This window comes from Oryx dammah, unplaced genomic scaffold (assembly GCF_014754425.2).
Source record: "Oryx dammah isolate SB20612 unplaced genomic scaffold, SCBI_Odam_1.1 HiC_scaffold_11056, whole genome shotgun sequence".
NCBI lineage: Eukaryota > Metazoa > Chordata > Mammalia > Artiodactyla > Bovidae > Oryx > Oryx dammah.
The window spans coordinates 1,001,252-1,025,840 of NW_024080450.1; the positions used below are offsets into that span (position 1 = coordinate 1,001,252).

Below are 24,589 nucleotides of genomic sequence, written 5' to 3' on the forward strand. Positions count from 1 at the left end.
TAGGAGAACTCAGTCTCATGAATCAGACTACCTGAGTTCAAATTCCAATCCTGCCACATCAGTACAGTGTTGAGTGTTCTTGGGCAAGACGCTTAATTGCGTGAACCTTCATTTCAGTTCAGTTCAGTCGCTCAGTCGTGTTCAACTCTTTGCGACCCCATGAATCGCAGCACACCAGGCCTCCCTGTTCTTCACCAACTGCTGGAGTTCACTCAAACTCATGTCCATGGAGTCGGCGATGCCATCCAGCCATCTCATCCTCTGTTGTCCCCTTCTCCTTCTGCCCACAATCCCTCCCAGCATCAGAGTCTTTTCCAATGAGTCAACTCTTCTCATGAGGCGGCCAAAGTACTGGAGTTTCAGCTTTAGCATCAGTCCTTCCAAAGAATACCCAGGACTGATCTTTAGAATGGACTGGTTGGATCTCCTTGCAGTCCAAGAGACTCTCAAGAGTCTTCTCCAACTTCACAGTTCAAAAGCATCAATTCTTCGGCACTCAGCCTTCTTCACAGTCCGACTCTCACATGCATACATGACTACTGGAAAAACGATAGCCTTGACTAGACGGACCTTTGTTGGCAAAGTAATGTCTCTGCTTTTGAATATGCTATCTGGGTTAGTCATAACTTTCCTTCCAAGGAGTAAGCGTCTTTTAATTTCATGGCTGCAGTCACCATCTGCAGTGATTTTGGAGCCTAAAAAAATAAAGTCTCTTAGAAGATTCCAAAAGTATCTCACGGAACTTCCTACTATTCTATGGGAATGGACCAATCTTACAATAATGGGTATATTTATATGTGCAACCTCGGGGAAAGGGCAGGGGAAATCTGTCTGGTACCCTGGAATTCGAAGAAGAGAGGCAAAGTTCGTCTTGACAAGCAGGGGCTGGAAATTAGCGCCTGACAGGTAGTCGTTGCCTAGGTTACCAGGCAGCTTTTCGTAGGCCCTGCCTGCCACTTCCGCATCGAAGGGCTGAATCGTTGCGTCACTTCCTGTATGCAAGGGCTCCTGTCCACTCGGATTGGCCCGCCTTCTCTATTTGGACGGATGTCCTGCCCTCTGGCTATTCCTGGCTGAGGCGGGACAGCGGGAGCCATGGCGGCTGTGACCGATGTTCAGCGGCTACAGGCCCGGGTGGAGGAGCTGGAGCGCTGGGTATACGGACCAGGCGGGTCTCGCGGCTCGCGGAAGGTGAGCGATCTTGGGTCCAGTGGTCCCTCACTGGGGCAAAGAGGAGTGGCCTATTGGCCTGGTCCTGGAGATGGATGCTGCAGCTCCAGCCCCATTGCTCGCAACTAGGCCATTGAAATAGCAAAGGTCCGAGACCTCCCAGAGCATATCGGACCCTTGGGATCCATTCCCATGGAGGGAACTGTGGGCTTGAAGTGGGCTCAAAGAGGAGACTCCGTCTTTACCCTCGCGGGATAGTTGGGGAGACCTGACACACTCGAGAAACTAATGAGTAAGAGCTTTCAGTAAGAGCTTAAGTCACAGTGAAAGGGACGTTGTGGAGCCTTGCCTAATTGCTAAGTGAATTGTGCAAAGAGAGGTCCATGGGACCCCAAAAGAGGCAGACCAGAGATGGATAAGGAAGGCTCCAGGGAGTTAGGGATGAGGTCTGAGAGGGCCAGGATTAGGAGGGGAAAGGATTGAATACTGAGTGTTCAGATATGGACTGACAGTCCTTCCCTCTAGTGGCTGAATTTTGAGAGCTCACTTCCCGTCCATCCCCGTTTTTAATTATGGAAAGACCTTTCACTGAATGTGGCTGTATCGGGCATACCCTGGAGTTGAGTGCCTCAGACGTAATGACGTACATGCGTACACTGCTTGTGGTATTAGTTGTCACCAGATTGTGTTCCATTTGAGAACTGTCTTCTCAAAACATTTTTTCCCTTTGACATCTATAATGCAAATCCTCCTGATTTGCCTCCTGTCTCTCTGGCTGCTTTTACTCAGTAAGATTGCAGGGAGAAATATCAATAACCTCAGATATTCAGATGACACCACCCTTATGGCAGAAAGTGAAGACAAACTAAAGAGCCTCTTGATGAAAGTGAAAGAGGAGAGTGAAAAAGTTGGCTTAAAGCTCAACATTCAGAAAACTAAGATCATGGCATCCAGTCCCATCACTTCATGGTAAATAGATGGGGAAATAGTGGAAACAGTGGCTGACTTTATTTTTCTGGGCTCCAAAATCACTGCAGATTGTGATTGCAGCCGTGAAATTAAAAGACGCTTACTCCTTGGAAAGAAAGTTATGACCAACCTAGACAGCATATTAAAAAGCAGAGACATTACTTTGCCAACAAAGGTCCATCTAGTCAAGGCTATGGTTTTTCCAGTAGTCATGTATGGATGTGACAGTTGGACTATAAAGAAAGCTGAGCACTGAAGAATTGATGCTTTTGAACTGTGGAGTTGGAGAAGACTCTTGAGAGTCCCTTGGACTGTAAGGAGATCCAATCAGTCCATCCTAAAGGAGATCAGTCCTGGGTGTTCATTGGAAGGACTGATGTTGAAGCTGAAACTCCAATACTTTGGCCACCTGATGCGAAGAGCAGACTCACTGGAAAAAGACACTGATGCTGGGAAAGATTGAGGGCAGGAGGAGAAGGGGATGACAGAGGATGAGATGGTTGGATGGCGTCACCAACTCAATGAACATGGGTTTGGGTGGACTCTGGGAGTTAGTGATGGACAGGGAGGCCTGGAGTGCTGCAGTTCATGGGGTCGCAAAGAGTCGGACATGACTGAGCGACTGAACTGATTTACCTCCTCATATATTTGGTCCTTGAATATCAGCATTCCTTACCCTCTAACCTAAAACCTGTGTGAGATCATTCACTTTCATAGTCTCTCCCTCTATTCAACCCTTTAATACTGGAATTCCTCACTCTCTACCCTTAAAGCCTAGATCAATTTAGCCAAGAGGAAGGGATCAGCGAATATATAGTATGTGCTGCTGCTGCTAAGTCACTTCAGTCGTGTCCGACTCTGCGACCCCATAGACGGCAGCCCACCAGGCTCCCCGATCCCTGGGATTCTCCAGGCAAGAACACTGGAGCAGGTTGCCATTTCCTTCTCCAATGCATGAAAGTGAAAAGTGAAAGGGAAGTCGCTGAGTCGTGTCCGATTCTTCGCAACCCCATGAACTGCAGCCTACCAGGCTCCTCCATCCATGGGATTTTCAAGGCAAGAGTTCTGGAGTGGGGTGCCATCGCATTCTCCAGAGTGACTAACACTACTTCATACTAGAAGAGGGCATGCAGACTGGCATGTAGGCCTGCATTTACTATATTAAGTGACCTATGATGGGGTTGGGAAACACTGGGTGGGGGCTGTAAAAACACATGGTAGAGACGTGTAGCCCGGAGGAAGAGAGGCTGTATGATGAGTGGATTAATAAATGTGGCATATCTGTAGAAAATATTATTCACCCATAAGAAGAAATGAAGTACTGATACCCTGCTACAAGGTGGGTGAATCTTGAAAGCATTATACTAAGTGAAAGAAGCCAGACACAAAAAACCACATATTGTATCATTCCATTCATATGAATGTCCAGAAAAGGCAAATCCACAGAGACAGAAAATAGATTAATGTTTACTATGGGCTAGGATGAGGGGGAATGGGCAGTGATGGTTAATGACTATGGTGCATCTTTTGGGGTGATAAAAATGGATGGTATTAAATAATGGTTGAAGTGAAGTCGCTCAGTCATGTCTGACTCTTAGTGACCCCATGAACTGCAGACTACCAGGCTCTTCCGTCCATGGGATTTTCCAGGCAAGAATACTGGAGTGGGATGCCATTGCCTTCTCCAATAGTATGTGCTAGTGCCCCATAAACCCTGAAGTAGTTTATTACTTCCCCAATCACACATGAAACTCCCCGAGGAGTACATGATTATCTACCCCTTCATACTGAGGATTCCCAGAAAGTTGAGTTGGATCTCTTAATACAAGAGAAGGGGGTGATTGTAGGGACAAGGAAGTTTGGAGTCTGAGGAAATGAAGATTCTTTATCTCTTCCAAGCCTTGGGCCAAGTGGTAAATCTTGGAATTAACTTCCACTCCCCTTACAGGTGGCTGATGGCCTGGTCAAGGTGCAGGTGGCTTTGGGGAACATCGCCAGCAAGAGGGAGAGGGTGAAGGTTCTGTACAAAAAAAGTAAGTGTTTCCATGAGGTGCCTGCCTGCCCTCCTCAAGTCTATGCTTCCTGATTCCCTGCCTAGGCCCTTAAGCCCAATAGGTCACTGGAGTTTCCCTTTGGGGATAGCAGGTGAAGACATTTTCCTGATGAAATGGTGAATTGGGGTATGCTTTCTACTTTGTGGTTAAACCCCAAGCCCATGGCAATGTCCTAAGTTATGAGATAAGAGCGCTGCCTGAAAGTCCACTGGGGAAGGAGAGAGGAGGAGTGTGGAATTTCCATAGGCAAGGTTCAGGGGCAGGAAAGAAAGCAGGCACCTTGAGAGCCCCAGCTTTGGCTCAGCCAGGCCTTTTTGATTATGTCAGAGCTAGCAACCTGTTCAGTAACTAGAATTTATATAAAGTTCTGGCACATCTTGGTGGCATAGAGGGGCAAGGTACCTTCTACCCTTGAAGATAGATCAGTGAAAATGCTGAGGGCCCCAGGGTATTGGAGGTAATTGTGTTCCCAGCTGTAAAATTTGACTCTGGCCAGCAAGATGGTTAGATAGCATCACTGACTCAATGGACATGAATCTGAGCAAACTCCCAGAGATAGAGAGGGACAGAGAAGCCTGGCATGCTGCAGTTCACAGGGTCCAAAGAGTCGGACATGACTTAGTGACTGAATAGCAGGTGATCAGAGGGAAGAGACAGGGAAGTGGGGATGGGGGCCTGGTGGACCCTGTGGGTATCAGTTCCTCACTCAAGGCTCTCCCCAAGGCTGACCCTTGCCCTGATATCCTTCCTTCAGAAGACTGATCCCCACTCCTCAACCTTATTCCATTTTCCATCTTGTTACTTTTCTAGTTGAAGACTTGATCAAATACCTGGATCCTGAGTACATTGACCGCATTGCCTTACCTGATGCCTCCAAGCTGCAGTTCATCTTGGCAGGTAGTGCTGGATAGGATGTGCATGTGCATGTGGGGGACGCTGGGCACAGAGATGGCCTCCCTCTCAGTCCTCTCCTGGATGCAGCCTGGGAAGCTGCTCTCTGGAATCTGGACTGAGGCTGGAGGTGGACTTGTGGTCCTCTTGTAGACACTGGGTACAGTAGAACCTGGAGCCAGCTGCAGACCAGAGTGCCAGCCACTGTGGAAGCGACTCCGGTGTTCTATCTATGGCATGCCTCTAGGATTTTCCTTCAGAACCTTCCTTACTTCTGCTCGGCAGACACAGAGCTTCTAGGAAAGGGTGGGGGCAGAGAGCATTGCCGTGGGAGAGATGAAGATATAAGCATGGGTTTCAGCATCTTGCAGGTGGGAAGGTGCTGGGATTTCAGAGTTCTAGGCAGGAACTCTTGTCTTAGCAATGTTTGCTTATCAGTTAGTTAGCTACTCCACAAGGTATGGTTTGCCATCACCTGTGTTTGTTCATGCATTCAAGTGCTCATCTGCTGAGATCCGGACATCCTAGGTGTGAGGTATACAGCAGTGAACCAGAACATCCCTGAACCACTGCTGTGGCTCAGACACCAAGTTCAGGAGGTCTTCTTCTGCACCGATTCTTGAGTCCAGCCTCTCCACCCCTCCGTGTGGCACTATCTCGGTGTTCATCCCCTGGCACTTGAACAGTTTCCTAAGTCCTCTTCTTTTCTTTCTTTTTTTTCCTTTGCTTATTCCTAAGTCCTCTTCTTGACCCTAGTTTCCCACTTCTTGCATGTGGCTCACTATCATCTTCCCAAAACACATTTCCAGCATGCCACAGTGTTTACTTTGGAACCTCAGCGTGTCTATATCTTTCTCTTCCTACTAGGATAAATTCCTAATTCCTTAGCCTACCATTCAAAGCTCCGTATAGACTGCCAGATCTCCCCTCCCATCTAGCTGTTTCCTGTGCTCTCCTTGCTCCAGTTCAGCCAAATGAATTCTTTTTCCTCTACTGATTGACATGCATTCTTGCCATCAGATGACTGACATAACTGTCCTCCCTTCTTGAATCCCCTTCCCACTCTGCAGTCATTAAAACCCCCTGTGCACAGGGCCATCCCAGTCCTGCTGCGCTTGTCACTGGACTCTCCTGTTACTGTCCCAGTTCTCCAGGAACTTGTAATTGTGCTCTCTGATCCACTGAGCACTACCTGCCAGGTATCTTCCACAAGTCCCCTCTTTCAGACTTTCCCAGGAGCCCTTGGGTACTTCAGGTCTGAAGTACTTTGTCTCCTGTGGCCTAGGAGGGGCTCTCTGAATTTGTGGATAGGAGGCTGGGGGAGAGGCCTGAGTTAAAACTTGGAGAAAGGTTGGATTTGGAGGCACTTAGAGATAGGGCTCAAGATAGGTCAGACCAGTGGCATCCAGGAGAGGTGGAGGCAGACTGGGGGAGTGTGCACAGAAAGAAGGGGGCGGTGGACAGAGTGGCTGCCCCTGGCTCCAGGACTCAGTCCTCTCCCTGGCCTGGTCCCCAGCTCCTCACCCAGGAGTGGCTGTGCCTGGGCCCGCCTCACTGCTACTCTCTGTCTGTTCATGCCGCAGAGGAGCAGTTCATTCTCTCGCAGGTTGCACTTCTGGAGCAGGTGGAGGCTCTGGTGCCCATGCTGGACAGCACTCACATCAAAGGTACCTTCTGGGGTTGCATCTCCTCTGCTCTACGTGGGGAGGTAGGATGGGCAGGACTTCCCTGGGATCAGACTGGCTCTGCTCCTTGTCTTTACCCTCACCTGGGGGGTACTGGCCGCCTGCACTAGGATTAAAATTTTCAGGGCATAGAGCTCAGCTTCAGAACTCAGGCAGTTTGGCCCTAAGGACACTCAGGTAAGCCCAGTGGCCTCCCACTCTAGGATTTCTTCTGTTTTCTACCCCACCCCTCAGCATCTGTCCTTCAGGGTGTTGCAGAGGCCAGGTTTTACTGTAAGAGTCCCTGCGGGGGGTGTGTGTGTGAATGTGTGTGAATTCTTCCTGCTGCACTGCCCTGGGCCGGGATTTTGACAAGCAGACAGTGACTTTAATTGAATCCAGATATCCATCTTGTCTGTCTCTGGAGGTATTTATCCCAGCTCCCCCTCCCTACCCCTGATCAGTTTCCTGCTGAGCATCTGACAGTGTTAAGCTGTGGGCCCTGCATGGTGGCTGAGGCTCTGGGTGTTGGGTTCCAGGTGACCAGCTTAGGGACCTTGCATTTGTCCTCAGCCCACCTGCAGGCTCCCTGTTCCCTGGGCCAGGGAGCTCTGGTCCCGCTGGGCTGAGAGCAAAGGAACAGATCCTATAATAATCAAAGCTTTCTTTACCTGTCCTGCTCACAGCACTGGGGTGGGTATATGGGGCACTTCTGGAAACCCCAAGGTTTTGTCTTCTAGGGGCCTGTATTTCCCCTCCCCTTTGGGTCCTAGAGTAGGACTGGGGTGGGCAGGGAGCCCCACCACCACCACCTCCGGCTGCAGTGGTCGATGAAGCTGGCGTTTGTTTAGCTTCTCCACTCAATACTCTAATCCTGCCGAAGACCTAATAGACTATTGAGCAGTCCCGGGGGAAGGCACAAGCATCACTGGGCAGTGTGCGTTGCGTTTTACAGCCGTTCCTGAGCATGCCGCCCGCCTGCAGAGCTTGGCCCAGATCCACATCCAGCAGCAGGTATGGAGGGGAGAGACCAGGTAGGAAAGTAGAGGTGGTGAGGCTCCTTGTCCCCACCCCTGTCTCCTGGGGAAGTAGCCTCAGGAGCTGATGTCAGCTTCAGGGGAAAGTTAGGGTTTCTCCTTTGTCTTGCATGCACCTTCCAGAGGGAAAGAGACTTGCCTAGGGTAAAATCTAGGCCTCCTGCCTCCAGATTAGGGCTGTCCTGAGACACCAGAGGATTGATGTTGGGAGGTGCCCAAGAATTCCTGGGGATGATGTATCCTTGACCATAGGTAGAGGAGCTGTTTTTTCACTATTGCCAGGCTCTAGTGTGAAGTTCAGAGAGGGTTCAGACATAGGGTACAGGGGAGAAGGAGGGATATACCGGTAGGAATAGGTCTTTAAATGTGTGGTTCGCTCCCTCTTCCATCAACCTCAGGACTGCAGTTAGGCTACCCATAGCGGAGCCTGAAAGTGCCTCTTTAGAAATTTGCTCCTTTTAGCTCTGAGGTTAAACATTACCTTTTCTGAGGAGCAAGGGTCCCTGATGAGGCAGGCAGTGGGGAGTGTAGGCTCTGTCTAACGCCTTTCTTTGCCCCACCTTGGCCCCACAGGACCAGTGTGTGGAGATCACTGAGGAGTCTAAGGTGCTTCTGGAGGAATACAACAAGACTGTATCCTTTCCGCTCAGCTGGGCCCCTGAGGAGTGCTGTATGGAGCCTGGCCTTTTATTCCATTCCTAGTTCTGTCTCTCAACCCATCCCGACCAGTCTGTCTGTTCCCCAGCTCCCCCTGCCTTTAGGCAGAGGCAAACATCTTTCTTCTCCCTCTCTCAGATTCTCATTCTCACCTTGACTTGTGACCAGACAATGCTTCTCTCCAAGCAGTTTGTGCAGTGGGATGAACTTCTCTGCCAGCTAGAAGCTGCCAAGCAAGTGAAGCCTGTGGAAGAGTGAATGGCGCTTCCCATCCCAGGGTGGGCTGGGGCAGCCAGGCTCCAGGACCTGTGCCAGCCTGCCCTTGTAACAGAGCAGAAAAGAGGTGGCTCTGTATTTATTGGATTCAAGACCTACCTGGCGGGACTCAGGTGGGGCTCTGAGGTCAGAGGTCTGGTTACTTGAGATTTGCTCTTTGCACCTCCTCCCCTCATCAGTGTCCTGTTCCAGTGACAATAAAACTGTAGAGATCACTGCAGGAGTGTGTTAGCTTCCTGGTCTTGGATGGGAATGGTGGTGGGGATGAGGGTGGTGGAGGCCAGAGTTGTCCATCTTCCTAGGAGTTGGACCACCAGCTATACTCATCCTAGTCTAGCTTTCTGGGAGATATAGAGCCCTCAGGATGAATGCTCTCATTTGCTTGATGTGAGTGGAACATTTGGTTTTATATCTATTTATCCCACATTTACCAAGTACACTCTAAATGTCAGATGCCATACCAGGTGGGGAGGTCACAGGTAAGGGTCCACCTGATCCTTGCCCTGAACAGGATAGCAGGGGAAACAGTCATGGAAAAGGCGAGGGAACCATGTGGCACAAGGGTTCTTTGGGGACACAGAAGAAAAGGATGTGGCAGGTAGCTCTGGAGAGTGATACGCAGGGTCTTTGAGAACCAAGGGAGCAGATGTGCAAAGGAGAGGGGAGCCTCTGTGTTGCTCTCCTGATGCTATAAGAGAAGGGGAGCCTAAAAGCGGATGCAGAGGGCTTTTGGACGGGGGTGGGGCGGGGCGGTGCTGTGGCTGGAAAGGAGGGAGAGTTGGCATGTTAGCAAAGAAACCGATGGCACCTCACTCCACCAAGTGTTTGCTGTCCCCTTGTGGTCTCCGGGACTGCTGCGGCTCCAGGCCCCTTTACGTCGACCTGCCCGCCACCGTACCGGCGCGGCCTCATTGGCATCTCAAATCCAACACGTCTGAAACTGAGCCATCCTAGACTCTTCCCTCCTCCATCCGAAGAGTCGCCAAACCCACCTCGTAGTGTCTTCCACCTTAATTTACTTTTCCCCATTCCCAGTGTTGTTTCTCTGGCTCATTCTTTCAACAAGTGCTTTAACAAATATTGGAGCACTTAAAGGCAGGGCAACTTACGAAGCACCGCGGACATGCCCCTGGGACGTGCGGCCAGGAGTCACCAGAGGGAGGCCCGAGAGCTGCGCACACGAACAAGTCTGACTTGCGCCTCGATGAAAGCCCCTGTGGTTCGCCAGTGCCCACAGGGTGAGGTTAAAGTTCAGAACTCGGTGATCTAGGCTCTCGCCCCCGCAGGGCCACATCACCCGGCACCTCTAGCTCCGGTCCAAAGAGAAACCCGCCACTCTGCTCTGCTACTGCGGTGTGCTCAGCGAGTAACGCCTGCCCTGAATCTTCTAAGGGCCAAATCCTCCGCATCCTTCCGACGCGGACTTCGGACGCGGGACTCCTCTGCTGGCGGCTCCTCTCCCCCGCAGCGTTCTCTCCGCTAGCAAAGGAATGCTCCTTGCCTGGGGCAGAACAGCAAAGACACCCTGCGTGCAGCGGATCCTCGCGTTCGGGGCCAGCTCCCTCCCCGGCGTCCGGAACCTCTCAGTTTGCGAACCCGGCCCCTCAGGCCCCGCCCCGTCCGGCGGGCGCGGCCCCGCGACCTCGGCGCGCTCTCGGCCCGCGCCATCTTGGCTTCAGATCGAGCGTAGGGAGTGCGCGGCCGCGGCGGTGAGAGCCGGAGCCCTGCGGGGCAGGGGCGCCTGGAGGTGCGAGGAGGAGAGGGGAGGCCGGGTGCTGGGCCTCTGCGGTGGCCCGTGGCGGTGGGGATCGCGGAGCCCGGCCTCTCGCGGCCCCGACGCCAGGGGTGGCCCGAGCAGTCGTTGGCGTCAAGCCTCTGCTTCCCAGTGTCTGAGGGACCCTAGGTTGAGGGGATCGACCCTGGAATCTCTGGATGAGAGAGGGGTGCCCGACCCTGTCCTCGGGGTCCAGGAGTTGGGGAGGGGATCGTTTCTGTCTTTGAGGAGCTTTTGGATGAGGGCTCTTGGCTCCGTTTGGTGGAGCATGGGGTGTGGGGGGCCGGGAGGGGGGAGCTTGGCCCTGACCTCTGGGAGCACGAAGTGAGGCGCCTTTGCCCGGTCGCCCCGTGGAGAGCCCAGGGTGAGGAGCACTCAGCCTTGTGCTTAGGGAGTCTCGGGTGAGGGCCTGGATCCAGTCCCCAGGAGCCCCGGATGAGAAAGGTTCATTCCCAGTGCCAGGGAGCTAGAGATGGAGGGGCTTGGCCGGTGTTCAGGGTCGGTGGAGGGTTATGGCCCTGTCCAGAGGACTGGGGTACATGCCCCCTAGGGGGAGGCAGGCATGACTCCTTGTCCTGGGGATGAGGGGTTTAAGGTCCCATTTCTGGGAAGTCTGGGTGGAGCAGCACCCTAGGGTGGGGGTGGCCTGGGACACAGTGCCCACCATCCTTTGACTTCCCTGCAGCTGGGCAGCAAGGCGGACACGACAGCAGGCTGGATGGAGCACTACCGGAAAGCTGGCTCTGTGGAACTCCCCGCACCTTCCCCGATGCCCCAGCTGCCCCCTGATACCCTGGAGATGCGGGTCCGAGCCGGCAGCAAGATCCGCAACCTCTTGGGCTTGGCGCTGGAGCGGCTGGAGGGCGGCAGCGCTCGCCACGTGGTATTCTCAGGCTCTGGCCGCGCTGCAGGCAAGGCTGTCAGCTGTGCTGAGATTGTCAAACGGCGGGTACCAGGCTTGTACCAGCTTACCAAGCTGCGCTTCCTGCAGACCGAGGACAGCTGGGTGCCTACCTCAGCTGACACTGGCCTGGATCCCCTCACGGTCCGCAGCCACGTGCCTGCAGTGTGGGTGCTGCTGAGCCGAGACCCCCTGGACCCCAATGAGTATGGCTACCAGCCCCCTGGGGCACCCCCTGACCTCGGGCCCACACCTGCCTCCAGCTGTGGCCCTCAGCCTCGAAGAAGGGCTCGAGACAGCCGGTTCTGAGGACCTGTGGGCAAGCTGTTGTCTAGACTGTCTAGGATGGCTGTACCTTTGAGAAGCCTCTAACTGCTCAAGGTCTCCAACAAAACTTGAGTTTATGAAAGTGGGCCTCCCTGTCCTGCTTCCCCTTCCCTCTGGCTCCTGGAAAGGGACTTTTGTGAAGAGTGACAGGTGTGGAGTCTCTGCCGGGTTCTAGATTGCTTAAGAAGCAACATCCTAAGTCAATGTGTAGGTCAACTTGCCACAGCGTAAATAAAATATTATGTAGAGAAAGAAGAAGGTTACTTTGCCTTCTACATACAGTGCCTTTCATCTGTCTTCTGACAGAGATCCAAGGAGTGAGTTAGGAAATAAAGGCTCTGTCTCTTTGTCTGATAAACCTCTGCTTGGCCTGCTGTGTGGAAGTAGGATTAGGGGAGTGGGAGTCCCTGCCCTTGACCCCCAGGAGCTCCCAGTCTGGAGACAGGAAAAGTAGGTTCAGATGGGTGCTGGGAGGATCTGGACTGAAGATGCAGCCTCAAGCAGTAACCTGACTGTCTAGATCCCTGGGTAGCTATCTGCTTCCTATTTGGGGCTGGTTGAAGGACTCTGCATTTTTCTCCACCTGCAGCATAGAGACATACCTCATTTTGTTGCACGCAGATACTACATTTCTTACATAAGAAGTGAAGTTCTGTGGCAAGCCTGCACTGAACAAGTCTGGCAACACCATTTTTCCAACAGTGTTCATTTCGTGTCTCTGTCACATTTTGGTAATTCTCAAAATATCTCAAACTTTAATTATTATTATATTTGTTATAGTGATCTATGATGTTACTACTGTAACAGTGAAAACTCAAATGATGGTTAGCATTTTTTAGCAATAAAATATTTTAAAATTAAGGTATGTATGTAGATTGTTTTTTAGCTATAATTCTGTCACATTCATAATAGACTACAGTATAGGGCTTCCCTGGTGGCTCAGAGGTTAAAACCTCTGCCTCCAATGTGGGAAACCCGGGTTCGATCCCTGGGTCGGGAAGATCCCCTACAGAAGGAAATGGTAACCCACTCCAGTATTCTTGCCTGGAGAATCCCATGGACAGAGAAGCCTGGTAGGCTACAGTCCACGGGGTCGCAAAGAGTCAAACATGACTGAGCGACTTCACTTCACTTCTTAGAGTAAACATAACTTTTTTAAGCACTGGGAAATCAATAAACTTCTGTGACTTGCACTATAGAGATCTTCCTTTTATTGAGGTGGTCTGGAACTGCACCCAAAATGTCTCTGAAGTATGCCTGTATTACAATATAGTGGTTGAGATCATGGCCTTGGTCACCAAGCTGTCTGGATTTGAATCCTGGTTCTGCCACTTACTAGGAAGTTACTGCTCTGTGCTTTAGTGTTCTCATCATCCATAGAACAAGATGTAGTGCTTGCCTCGAAGGATTGTTATGAGGATTAAATGTAGAAATATACATATGATTCTTAGATATCACCTGGGCCTGTATACCCTCAGCTCTCCATATCTGTGGATGTAGAACTCGTGGATACAAACAGCTGATTGTACTCCACCTTTTTATTTAAGGGACTTGAGTATTTTGGTAAAAAAAAAATTCATGGGGGCTCCTAGAGCCAGTTCCCTGAGGATACCGAGGGATGACTGTAAATGTTCATTGCCCTCATGAAGGAGTCAGCTTACAAACATGCTTTTTCCTTAAAAACATATGCTCAATTCTACCTTCCCCCTTCAGTTCTCACCCTTTTTACCCCTAGCGGTTCCTCTTCTCTCTCACCTTGGCTGTAGGTTCAGGTTCACCATGGACAGGTCAGGAGCGTAAAGAAAGGTGAAGACTGCAGTGGTAGCCAGGAGGCTACAGGAACCAGAGCAGGATCGTGGGCAGTAGTGGACTCAGTGAAGAGTTGAGCAAATTGGATCTTCCACTGGATTTTATGTTCTCCATTGTGTCCACAGCATGGGTGTTCAATCACTAGGAAAGCATAAAGTGTGGACTCTTCTGGGACCATGTAGCAGGGTGGGCACAGCAGTTGGAGGGTGTTGAAGTGATGTCTGGCTGAGGATCCAGGCAGGTGGGGTTGAAATATTGGGAGAGATGGAGTTGGGGGACTGGAGGCCTCAATAAGGTCTTAGAACAGGCATGAGGGGACCACAGGACCAGCAGGCTGTGGTCAAAACTTGGAATGCTGCATCTTTTTCTTGCCCGGAGTGGAGGGGTGAGAGATTCAGGGCATGCTAGGTAAGACAGAAAAACCCTCTGCTGCTTCCCAGCTGGGCCTCTCAACTGCAGAAGGTCATGAAGCATCTAATACCGTCCTAGTGGCTGTGGTTCTGACTCCGTGTCTGGCTACGAGCAACTGCCTGACTTACTCTCTGTGTCTAATTCATGTTTTTTGCTCCTGCTCAGCTTCTGCATATTGCCATTTCTCTGAATATCTTTACTTGCATGTCCTTTACCATCAACAGCCCCCTGTGTATCATTGGTCCCCAGAGATTTGGGACCAGGCTTCTTGCAGAGTATTGATCTTTGGCTCAGCATCCCATCTTGATCCAGTGTGTGGCGGCCAGGGTGGAAAGAGTATGTGAACTAAGCGTGGTGACTATGTTGAGGGAGTGATTCAGTTAGGCAGCATCACAGGCTCTGGGACTCCCCACTGGGCAGCTCCTCATTAAGGCACCACCTGGGGTCTTGATGATGGCAGGGGTAATGTGGAGGGAAACTGAGTTGCAGTCAAAATCCCTTGAGAAGAATAGGATCTGCCACTACTCGGAGAATCAGGAGAAAGGACACAGGCCGGGAGAGCAAAGGCTAGTGAATCTGGGGCCTTTTCCCTCCTTGGCCACTTTGGGGGCCCAAGTGAGTCCTATCAGAGGAATGTCAGGGAGGGAGCCAGAGTGAGGCGTTCAGAATCAGAAAGCCTGACCAAGCTTAGGAGGGAGGGAGCATAAGTACTATGTACATTTGCCAATTCAATTTCTTCTCACTTTCTCCTTCAGTTCAGTCGCTCAGTCATGTCCGACTCTTTGCGACCCCATGAATTGCAGCATGCCAGGCCTCCCTGTCCATCACCAGCTCCGAGCATCTTCCTCCATAATCTCTTAGAAAAGGTAATACCTTGGCACAAAAGGTAGGGAAGTGGAGATAGCTTTTTCAACAAACTATTGTGATAGGAGGAGAGAGATGATTCTGGGATACAGAGAGTTTTGTTTATTTTTAATAAATTAGCAGAGACTAGTTTATAGGCTGATGGAGGAAGCCAGTAGGGAAAGGCATGGAGATGCAGGAGATTGTGGCTAACTCAGAATGACACTCCTGGGGGCGATGAAAGGGAGTGGGTCTTAGAGTGGGGAGGCATGGGCCTTGCAAAGGGCAGAGGAGAGATGTCTGCCTGTAGCAGGAGGGACAGAGTTGAGGATGGCTATGCACGCAGGTGGGTATAGAGGTAAAGGTGGGACATGGAATTCAGAGTTCAGAGGCTTCTAATCTCAAAGCAGAAGTCCAGCTCTGCTGTTGAGAGTGGAGTAAGGAGGCTGGTAGAGAGTTGTTTCAGCTGGGGAAGACAGCTAGTGAGGTATAGGAGGATGACCAGGCAGAGCCAGAACCCCAGATGAAGTTGGTGACCATGAACTTACAATATCATCAGTCAGAGTGCACTCCAGCAGCACCCACAGGTCAAGTAAGACTCAGGGGAAGCAGGAATAGTGAGACTGGCAAGAGAGTGTATGTGAAGAAGGTCCAAGGAATCCAACCTAGGTCGGGAAAGAAGTGCAGCTAGAAAGGGGCAGGGGTCAGTGGCCTAGAGGTCCTTATAAAAATGGGGTGGAGTGAGGTAGAGTATCTGAGAGAAGTGGGACAGAGTATTGTATGCTTTCCTGGTAGCTCAGAGGGTAAAGCATCTGCAATGCGGGAGACCCAGGCTCGATACCTGGGTCAGGAAGATCCCTGGAGAAGGAAATGGCAACCCACTCCAGTATTCTTGCCTGGAGAATCCCCATGGACGGAGGAGCCTGGTAGACTACAGACCACAGGGTTGAAAAGAGTTGGACACAACTGAGCGACTTCACTTTTACTTTCAGTTTCATCATAGTGGTACCAGTTTCTAGGGCACCCATAACAAAGGACCACCAACTGGGTGGCTTAGAACAACAGAACTGTTCTGCCTCACAGTTTTGGAGACTAGAAGCCCCAAATCAAGGTGTCAGAGCCACTTCCCTCTGAAACCTGCCTGGGAATCCTTCCTTAATGCTTCCTAGCTTCCGGTGTGCCAGCAGTCTTTGGTCTTGGCTTTTGGCTGCTTTACTCCAGTCATTCGTCTTCACATCCGTCTTCCTTTGTGTCTGTTTCTGTCTCCAAATTTCTCCGTTTTATAAGGACACCAGTCATATTTGACCATTTGATCCCAATGGCCTCGTTTTAACTTAGCTCTGTAAAGATCCTATTTTCAAATAAGGTCACATTGTGAGGTACTAAGGGTTAGGACTCCAACATATTTATGGAGGGATGCAATTCAACACTTCATAGGAGCCAAAGGATGAAATGAAATCAGTGAGTTTGAGAGTTTTAGGAACTGGCAGGGCTTGATAGTGGGCATGAGAGTAGATACCTGGTAGTCTAGAGGGAAAGTCACTGAAGGTGAGGTTGAGGAATTTAAGAGGCTGGGAAGGGTGATCATGGGTATGTTGAGGAGGCAGGAGCATCCAGGATAGAATGTGCTGAGCATTCTCACTACCTGCCTTAGAGGTGGCATGCACAGTGAGTACCCTTGAAGTGAGGACTTCAGAACAATATGACTGGAGGAGCTAGACACCTCCCAAATGCAGGCAGGCGCCAAGTCCTGGCAATTTTGCTTGCTAGGTCTCTCCATTCCCACAGACTCTGGTGATTTGTGCCCATCGTTGTCTTACAACAGTCTCCTTGCTGGTCTCCCTGCTTCACTCCCCTCTGAGTTCTCCAACAGTCAGGGAACTGGCTGTTCTCTTTGTTTGGAATGCCCTGCCAGATACCTGCATTGCTATCTCCCTGCCTCTTTAAGGCTTTGCTCAAATGTCACCTCAATGAGGCCTGTTTTGACCACTCCATTTAAAACTGCAGTCAAGCACCTCTGATCTCCCTTCCTCTGCCTTTTTTCTTCTTACTTCCACAGCACAGTCCATCTTTGACTCAGTCCCCTTCGACCCGGGGCTCTGGCCACACTAACCCCCTACTCTTCCCACTTGTCATGACATTTTTCTGCTTCTGAGCCTTTGGTGTTGCCATTCTTTCTGCTTAGAGCTCATCAAGATTTTTCAAAGACACCAGTAGCACTCCCTGTTCAGAGCCTAGCTCCTCACTCCCCACCATTTGCCTGGAGCTCCAGGATCAGCCCCTGTTTGACAGCCCCAACCAGTCCATTCTAAAGGAGATCAGTCCTGGGTGTTCTTGGGAAGGAATGATGCTAAAGCTGAAACTCCAGTACTTTGGCCACCTCATGCGAAGAGTTGAATCATTGGAAAAGACTTTTGCTGGGAGAGATTGGGTGCAGGAGGAGAAGGGGACGACAGAGGATGAGATGGCTGGATGGCATCACTGACTCGATGGACGTGAGTTTGAGTGAACTCCGGGAGTTGGTGATGGACAGGGAGGCCTGGCGTGCTGCGATTCATGGGGTCGCAAAGAGTCACGACTGAGCCTGAGCGACTGAACTGAACTGAACCACTCCCGGGTAATGTCTGGCTGCACTTTTGAGTTTGTCCACAAGATGGCATCATTTGCGAAGGAATAGCGCATTCCTTCCCTTTGCAGGATCTGTGCAGTTAGGACACAGAGAGGGTAGTCAAGGCTTGAAATTTGGCCTTCCATAGGCTTAGTGACCTCTCAGGGCTTCCCAGGTGGCACTAGTGGTAAAGAATCCGCTTGCCAATGCAGAAGACATAAGAAACTTGGTTTCTATCCCTGGGTCAGGAAGATCTGGAGGAGGGCATGGCAACCCATTCCAATATTCTTGCCTGGAGAATCCCCATGGACATCCCCAGAGGAGTCTGGCGGGCTACAGTCCATAGGGTCGCAAAGAGTCAGACACGACTGAAGCGACCTAGCACAGGCTTAGTGACTTCTCAGTTATTCAACAAATAGCTAATTATCACCCATAATGTGACCAATATAGTCACTGGGCTTGGGAGCTCCAGCCTCATGAGGGCTATAAGTCATATATATCAGTGATTTCATTATTAGTGTGATGAGTATAGAAATTAAGCAAGTTCATTAGACTTCAGGAGTTCAGAGTCCCTCATCCAGTCGTTAGGAACAGGCAAAGCTTCAAAGAGAAGGAGGTAGTGCCTATGTAGGATCTCGAATAAGAGCTATGACTATCCTGAGAGTCCAGTGGTTAAGACTCCATGCTTCCAGTGCACGGGATGCAGGTTCGATCCCTGACTGGGGAACTGAGATCCTATATGGCATGTGGCATGGCCCCCCAAAAAAGCTGGAAGAAAAGTGGAAAGGACGTTCTGTGTAAAGGGCAGGAATGAGCTAAGGCATAGAAGTGAGAAGAGCACAGAAATGATCACTGGACTGTGAAATTCAAAGCAGGGAGTATGAGGAATGAGGCTCAGAGATGGGTGGGAGCCAGACTGGAAAGGCCCGACTGCCTGGCTGAGGAGCCTGCACGCTTTCTTGAGAGTGATGGAGAGTTTCTGAAGGTGAAGAGGAGGGAGTGGTGAGGGATATTTGATTGCTCTTTCAGAGAGAGCTCTGGCTGCTGCTGGGTGGAAAGTGGACTGAGGGCACTGGGCAGGGTGAGCAGTGAGGAGGCTGCTGCAGGGATCCAGGGGAGATGGTGAAGCCAAAATTACGGCTGGAGAAGGCCCTGGAGAAGCCCTGCCCAGGTTGCAAGAGCTTTCAAGGCTTGGCACTTTGAAAGGGTTCTTGTCCCTAGGCAGTCTCTCCCCCACCATCTGAGCCACCTCAGTCCTTCTGTTCTGGAGACTCCTTCAGGCTCTGTTCTAGCTCCTCGGGGTATTGCCAGAACTCCAGGTCTCTGTCAGTTTCCATGTGGAGGCCACAATGTCCTCGGTCCCTCTTTGTTGGTGTATCTGTGGCCTTCAGCTCTGCTTAGACCTCAGCCTCTGGAAGGTGATCCCTTCGTGCACTCTCTTCTCTGACTCCAGATGGGAGTGTGACTGAGGGGTCTCCTCCAGCAGGGAACCAAGGTGAGCACTGCTCCCTCGCTGTCATGCCCCCCCCCACCAGAGTTCATGTGCACACACGCAAGTGAGTGTGTGCGTAAGTGCCTGCATGCATGTACTGTCAGCAGGTCTGATGCTGAGAAAAGGACGTCAGCGTCCCTGGAAAGCAGAGGGGCCTCACCTGAGGAAAGGTTGGGAGGTAGGGAAGTATGGGGGAATGTTTGGGTGAGAGGGGACAAGTCAGGGCCTGTGAGATTGGGCCTGGAGCCATGCCTGTGAACTGCAAGCCAGGGGGCATCACAGCCACGTTTTGAGCAGGGACTGGGAGAGTCACCTTCATTCACGGTCTCATGAATATGCACGGAAACCTGTTGAATTATGCAGATAGAAAAGATGTAGATGTATATGCAAATTCAGCGCTGCCCTCCCTGTTTCTATGGAAACCAGAGAATAGCAAGGGGATGGGGGGTCCAAACCCTGGAGAGACCAGGCTGGAGAGACTGGAGACCAGGAGAGTCTCCTCTGTAACCTGCTCTCCCCATGCCTGCTGTTGACCTCACTCTCTGCCTCATTCTGTCTTTGTCCCCATTTGCCTTTCCCTCTCTGCATCGCTCTGCCTCTCTGGATCTTTCTGTCTCTCTCCCCATCATCTTCATTTCTACTTCTCCCTCCTGTTTTTCTTTTCCATCTCCTAGTCTCTGAGGGTCTGTCTATGTCTGTATATTGTTAACGCTGTGTCATGGTTCTTCTGAGACTCAAAGACAGTTCTCTCTGACTCTGTGTCTTGCCTGATCTTGGTCTCTGTGTCTTTAATTCCCTAGCTCTCCCTCCTTCTGCATCTCCGTATCTCTGTGTCTCTGACTCACATCTTATTTCTCCACATCTCTATTTTAGTGTCTGACTCTGATTGTATCTATTTCTTGGTCTCTCTCCCAAGGTTCTCTCTCTCTTCTCTTGTGCTCTGCCTCTCGGAACCCCTTATCCCAGTGCATGTCTCCATCTGATGGGAAAGACAGGAAACTGCACGTCTGTCCTTGCCTGATGGGATGCTCCAGCCCTGGCCCAGCTGCCAACATGTTCAAGGATTCCTCGGCTCTCTCCCCACATAAATGCCTGGTTTTGGTCTGGCCCCTGTCACAGTGTTGGCACAGGATCCCCGTGACAGACCCAGGCTGGCTGCCAGGACATCAGGGCTCTCAGCCTCTGCCTGCTGTGTGACCCTACCTGGTGTGTCTCCCTCTCTGGATCTGTAGCTCCAGCTCCCGTTCCACAAAGCTGGCGGGCACCTTGAGACAATGATGCACTGGGAATAGGGAATTGACCTCAACCCTGGCCCTCTTCCCAAGGGTTGACGTGAGGGGCCTGGCGAGGACTCAGATATGGGGGCATCTGGGACTAGTTGAGACCAATCCTGGCCCCCAGAGAAGATTCCTTGCTGAGCCACAGAATCAAACAGCAGCCTTTCCACAGCCTACCCATGGTTCTGCCTGCTGCAGCCTCAGCCATCCAATTCCCTGTTTGGGGTCCTTTGTATCCCCCTCCTCCATCTGGTTTATGATTCTAGAGCACCTATTTTACGCATGCCTTCTGCCTTCACAGGTCCTGTCTCCCCCAACCCTCCCAAGAAGGAACTCTTTGGTCCAAGTGAAGAACCTAGACTCTTCAACCCCCACAGTTTCCTATCTTGGTAGCCTCAGTTTGGGGGTGCAGAAGTCACGGATCAAGGTTGAGACAGAGACATGCCTCTATACAGGATTTGGGATGGTGTATGGGAAGCTAAGAACAAGACTTGGGGGTGAGGGTCGATAAGAGTGTTTTGAGGGCAGGTAGACCACCCCATGGAGAAGGAAATGGCAACCCACTCCAGTGTTCTTGCCTGGAGAATCCCAGGAATGGGAGAGCCTGGTGGGCTGCCGTCTGTGTGGTCGCACAGATTCGGACACGACTGAAGCAACTTAGCAGCAGCAGCAGACCACCCCATGGAAAAGGAAGTGGCAACCCACTCCAGTATTCTCGCCTGAGAAATCTCATGGACAGAGGAGCCTGGCAGGCTACAGTCCATGGGGTCGCAGAGTCAAGACACGACTTAGAGACTTAACATGCACAAACCACCTCCACATTGAAGTGAAGGGCTTCCCCTTTCAGTCCTGGGCTCTGAGCAGGTTGCCTTACCTCCACACAGGCTCTAAATACGGGGAATCTGGCTTGAGCCCAGGTGTGGGGGTGGCCAGCGCAGTCAGGGCAAGTCCCCTCTCCTCCAAGAGGCTGCCAGACTGAGCCCCCAGTCCTGCCCCTCCAGAAAGGATACAGACATAATCGCTCTTCCCACCAACTGTGATTCACCCATGTTCAGGCCCAGGCGTGAGCCTGCTGCTGGGAATTCCGTGTTTGAATTACAAACCTCCCCGGACACCCCACCTCCGTTGGCCTGGGCTGGTTGTATCAACATGGGTTGGAGCAGAGTCAACCAGGGCTGTCTGGACAGAGCTTGATATGGGGAGAGGACAAGAGAGAGAAAGGTGGACAAAGACTGAGAGAAATAGAGTGATATAGATGGCCAGATGGAGAGAAAGACCAACAGACAGAGGAGGAGACATGGATGGGGAGAAAGCCCAAGCCAGATGGGGCTCTAATACCCACCAGGTTGGTGCTGATCACTAGACTAGATTATCTCATTTCACTGAATCTTCACAACAGTCCTAGGTGTTAGGCGTGATTCTGATCCCATTTCACTCCCTGGGTAATTGAGACACCAAGACCGTAAGTCACCTGCCTGAGGCCACAAGGCCAGTAAGTGATGGAGTAGGTATTTGATGGGGCTTTCCTGATGGCTCAGCAGTAAAGAATCTGCCGGCCAATGCAGGAGACACAGGTTCGATCCCTGGGTTGAAAGATACCCATGGGGAAGGAAATGGCTACCCACTCCAGTATTCTTGCCTGGAGAATCCCATGGACAGAGGAGCCTGGTGGGCATCTGTCCATGGGGTCGCAAGAGTTGGACACAACTCAGTGATTAAAACAAAAACAACAAGGTGTTTGATCCCTTTGGTCTCCCTGAAGAGCCAAGGAGCGAGACAGACTTAGAGACTGAGGGGGAGACAGATTCCCACGGCAGCACTCCCAGGGAATTTGGGAATCCTGAAATGGCCAGACAGCTGTGTAGGAGGAGGGCCCTTCCCATCAGACCAGCAAACATGTGGCTTCCTGACCTTGTTGTCAGAGACATGAGGGCAGGGAGCGAGGGGGAAGGGGAACTCCACAGAACCTAGTGGACCTCCCTCCTTCCTGCCACCCTGAGGCACAGCCTGTCCTCGCCCTGCTTCAGATTCGGCCCAGCCGACACCTGGCTTTGGTGGGGCCCAGGTTGGAAGACTCATTCTTTCTTTTCCACGCCCTTGTGGATCACCTGCTAGCTGAGAGGCACTTCTGCCCTGCGTCTCTTCCTCTCTCTTTCCTTTCTCTATCAAGAAACCCTTCCCATGGTCTTCCTTCAGCACCCTAGAATAGCTTCTGCAATAAGGGACCCAGATTTGAATTGGGGGATTCTTTCATATGGAGGTCAGCCTAGTATACATTGAGGTTGTCTGAGCACAGAAATGAGGTCCCTGCAGGCTGGCTTTGGGGGTCTTCTGGTTAGAGGCCCCTGGTTTGGGGAGGAGGGTCATCAGCCCAGCTGGTGGGGGCCTAGAGAGCCAAGCTGTCAGCAGCAGAGAGGATCTGGCAAGAAGAAAACCAGGAGCCAGCCTGGGGGAGCCGGGGAGTCGGCGTTATGGTTTCTAATGTCTTAGCCCTGGTTTTAATTACCCCCAGGGTCCCCAGGGGTCCCAGACTGCTTCGGGCTCCCGAGCTCAAGGCGGGCTCAGGACCCTCCTGGGAAGTCCAGGGGCACAGGGATGGCAGTCTGGAGGTGGGGGAGCTTTTTCATCCTCTTCTTCCCCTGGCCCTGGCTGAGAGAGGTGCTGCCAGACCAAGCAGGGCTCTGGAAACAATGGGGAGGCTGGGGAAGGGGGCCCACCCTCTGCTCACAGGCCTCTGTATCAGCTAGCTCCAGAGCACCAGCTTGGCCCCGCTGGCCTCCCCCAACTCCTGGCTGCTAAAGCCAGGGCTCTTTCTTGGCCTCACCAGGCTCCTTTTAGATCCTGTGACAACGCTGCCTCCTGGCTCCCCTTCTCCCTCTGGGGCTACCACCCCCTTCCCTGCTCTCTCTGTCTTTTAATCATGCTTCCCAGAGTTTCAGCCTCAATTTTCTCCTCCCCTCCCCTTCATCACTGCCTTTCCCTGCTCTCTGGTCTACCCTGCCTGCTTCCAGCACCTTCATAGTGCTCAGGTCAGTCTGAGATGATGAATGTCGGTGCAGCCGACACGTGCTGGTGTAGAGAGTGTGGGGAGCTGTAGACAGGGACTGCACCCGCCAGCAACCCGCCCTCTCTCAAGTTCTCTGCCCTCCCCCTCCACACCCCTGCTGGCCACCATCCCACAGACCCTTCCACGGGCCACATCAAGCCCTGATCCCCTCTCCAGCCCTGTGGAAAACAACATCGTCTCCCAGCCACATACCAAAAACCTGGGAGTCCTCTGTGCTTCCGTACACAAATGTTCCCTCTGGGCTTGGCACATAGTAGGTGCTAATAAATGTCTGTTGAGGTGAATTTAATTGAGTTTTCTCTCTTGAACTCCCCTGCTGCCTCTGTCTGTTTCCCTGAGACTTGGTGTCTCTGGCATTCAGTCTCCACATCTCTAATCCTGTTCTATCTTCTGAATCACCGCAGTTGAGTTTCTGGGGGGAAAGTGGGGCCTCTTTTCTCCCCTCTCCCTCTGCCCCAGGGAATCACAGGCTGTCCAGGAATGGAGCTTCCGGAAATGAAGGGAGCTGGTTTTGGGGCCACATGGCCCTTAGTCTGGTTTGGAAATCCCAGCCCTCTTTCTTGTCTTGGAGGCAGCTCTACAGCAGCAGAGATCGAGGGCAGACTCTGGGCTGGTGCTCCAGGGGGACAATCCTTAAAGACGTGTGCCTCCCCTGTGAAGGAAGGGAGGGGAGGGGGGTCAGGGCCCATGAGGGTGGGTGTTTCTGAGCAGGGAATTAGTTTCATGCACATTTTTTGCAACACAGGAGGAAAATCTGCAGCTGTGACTGTGCAAGCCTGTTGCTCTTGTTCCCACCTCCCAGCACACAGAGCGGCTAACCCCTGTTGCCTTGTCCTCTTCTGTCTCTCTCACCCCACCAGCTCTGGATCCTCTCCTCCATCCCTGACCATCTACTTCTCTTTCCAGATAGCCCGGAGCCTGGGATCACCTGGGCCTCGGGACCTCGGAAGAGGAGACCCTGGACACTGAGTGTCTGGGGATCCTGCTCTCTGTGTATAGGGCAACGGGTAGTGGGGAGGGTTCCCTCCAGTGGTAATGGGAGCAGATGAAGCAGATGAATCTGAGTGCCCATGCTCCCTGCCTCCTCCAAAGCCTCGTATTTTCTCTTCCACCCCATGGCCCTGCCCCTAATCAGGATGAGGTCTCTCTCCCACTGGTCACTGCTAACACCTCCGCGGCTGCCCTACCTTCAGTCTTAGCCTTTCTCGCCATCTTCTTCCTGGCAGGCTCAACTTTCCCACTAGAAGGCAAATCTGGGTCTGTTCCTCACCTACTTTATGCCTTTTCAGGCCTGTGTGGCCTTGGCACCAGAGGTGCTTCAGGATGTGGTCTCCGAACCACTCAGGAAACCTCATTCTGCCT

The 24,589-nt window shown here is 51.9% G+C and overlaps 2 protein-coding genes across 3 annotated transcripts; both read left to right on the top strand.

The window, feature by feature from the left end:
• Positions 1-1,042: 1,042 nt before the first annotated feature.
• Positions 1,043-8,938, top strand: LOC120860320 (dynactin subunit 3). Its single transcript, XM_040236117.1, has 7 exons — positions 1,043-1,191; positions 4,088-4,172; positions 5,004-5,090; positions 6,668-6,751; positions 7,704-7,762; positions 8,359-8,418; positions 8,611-8,938. Exons 1-7 carry the CDS (start codon positions 1,096-1,098, stop codon positions 8,698-8,700), a joined length of 561 nt encoding a protein of 186 aa, XP_040092051.1. The 5' UTR covers positions 1,043-1,095; the 3' UTR covers positions 8,701-8,938.
• Positions 8,939-10,361: 1,423 nt separating this feature from the next.
• On the top strand, positions 10,362-12,075 carry LOC120860321 (ribonuclease P protein subunit p25-like protein). Of its 2 annotated transcripts, none has more exons than XM_040236118.1 (2): positions 10,362-10,465; positions 11,178-12,075. In XM_040236118.1, exon 2 carries the CDS (start codon positions 11,211-11,213, stop codon positions 11,700-11,702), a length of 492 nt encoding a protein of 163 aa, XP_040092052.1. In that variant the 5' UTR covers positions 10,362-10,465; positions 11,178-11,210; the 3' UTR covers positions 11,703-12,075. The 2 variants fall into 2 exon arrangements, with proteins under 2 accessions (XP_040092052.1, XP_040092053.1); XM_040236119.1 differs by having other exon boundaries at positions 10,368-10,465; positions 11,181-12,075.
• Positions 12,076-24,589: the final 12,514 nt, after the last annotated feature.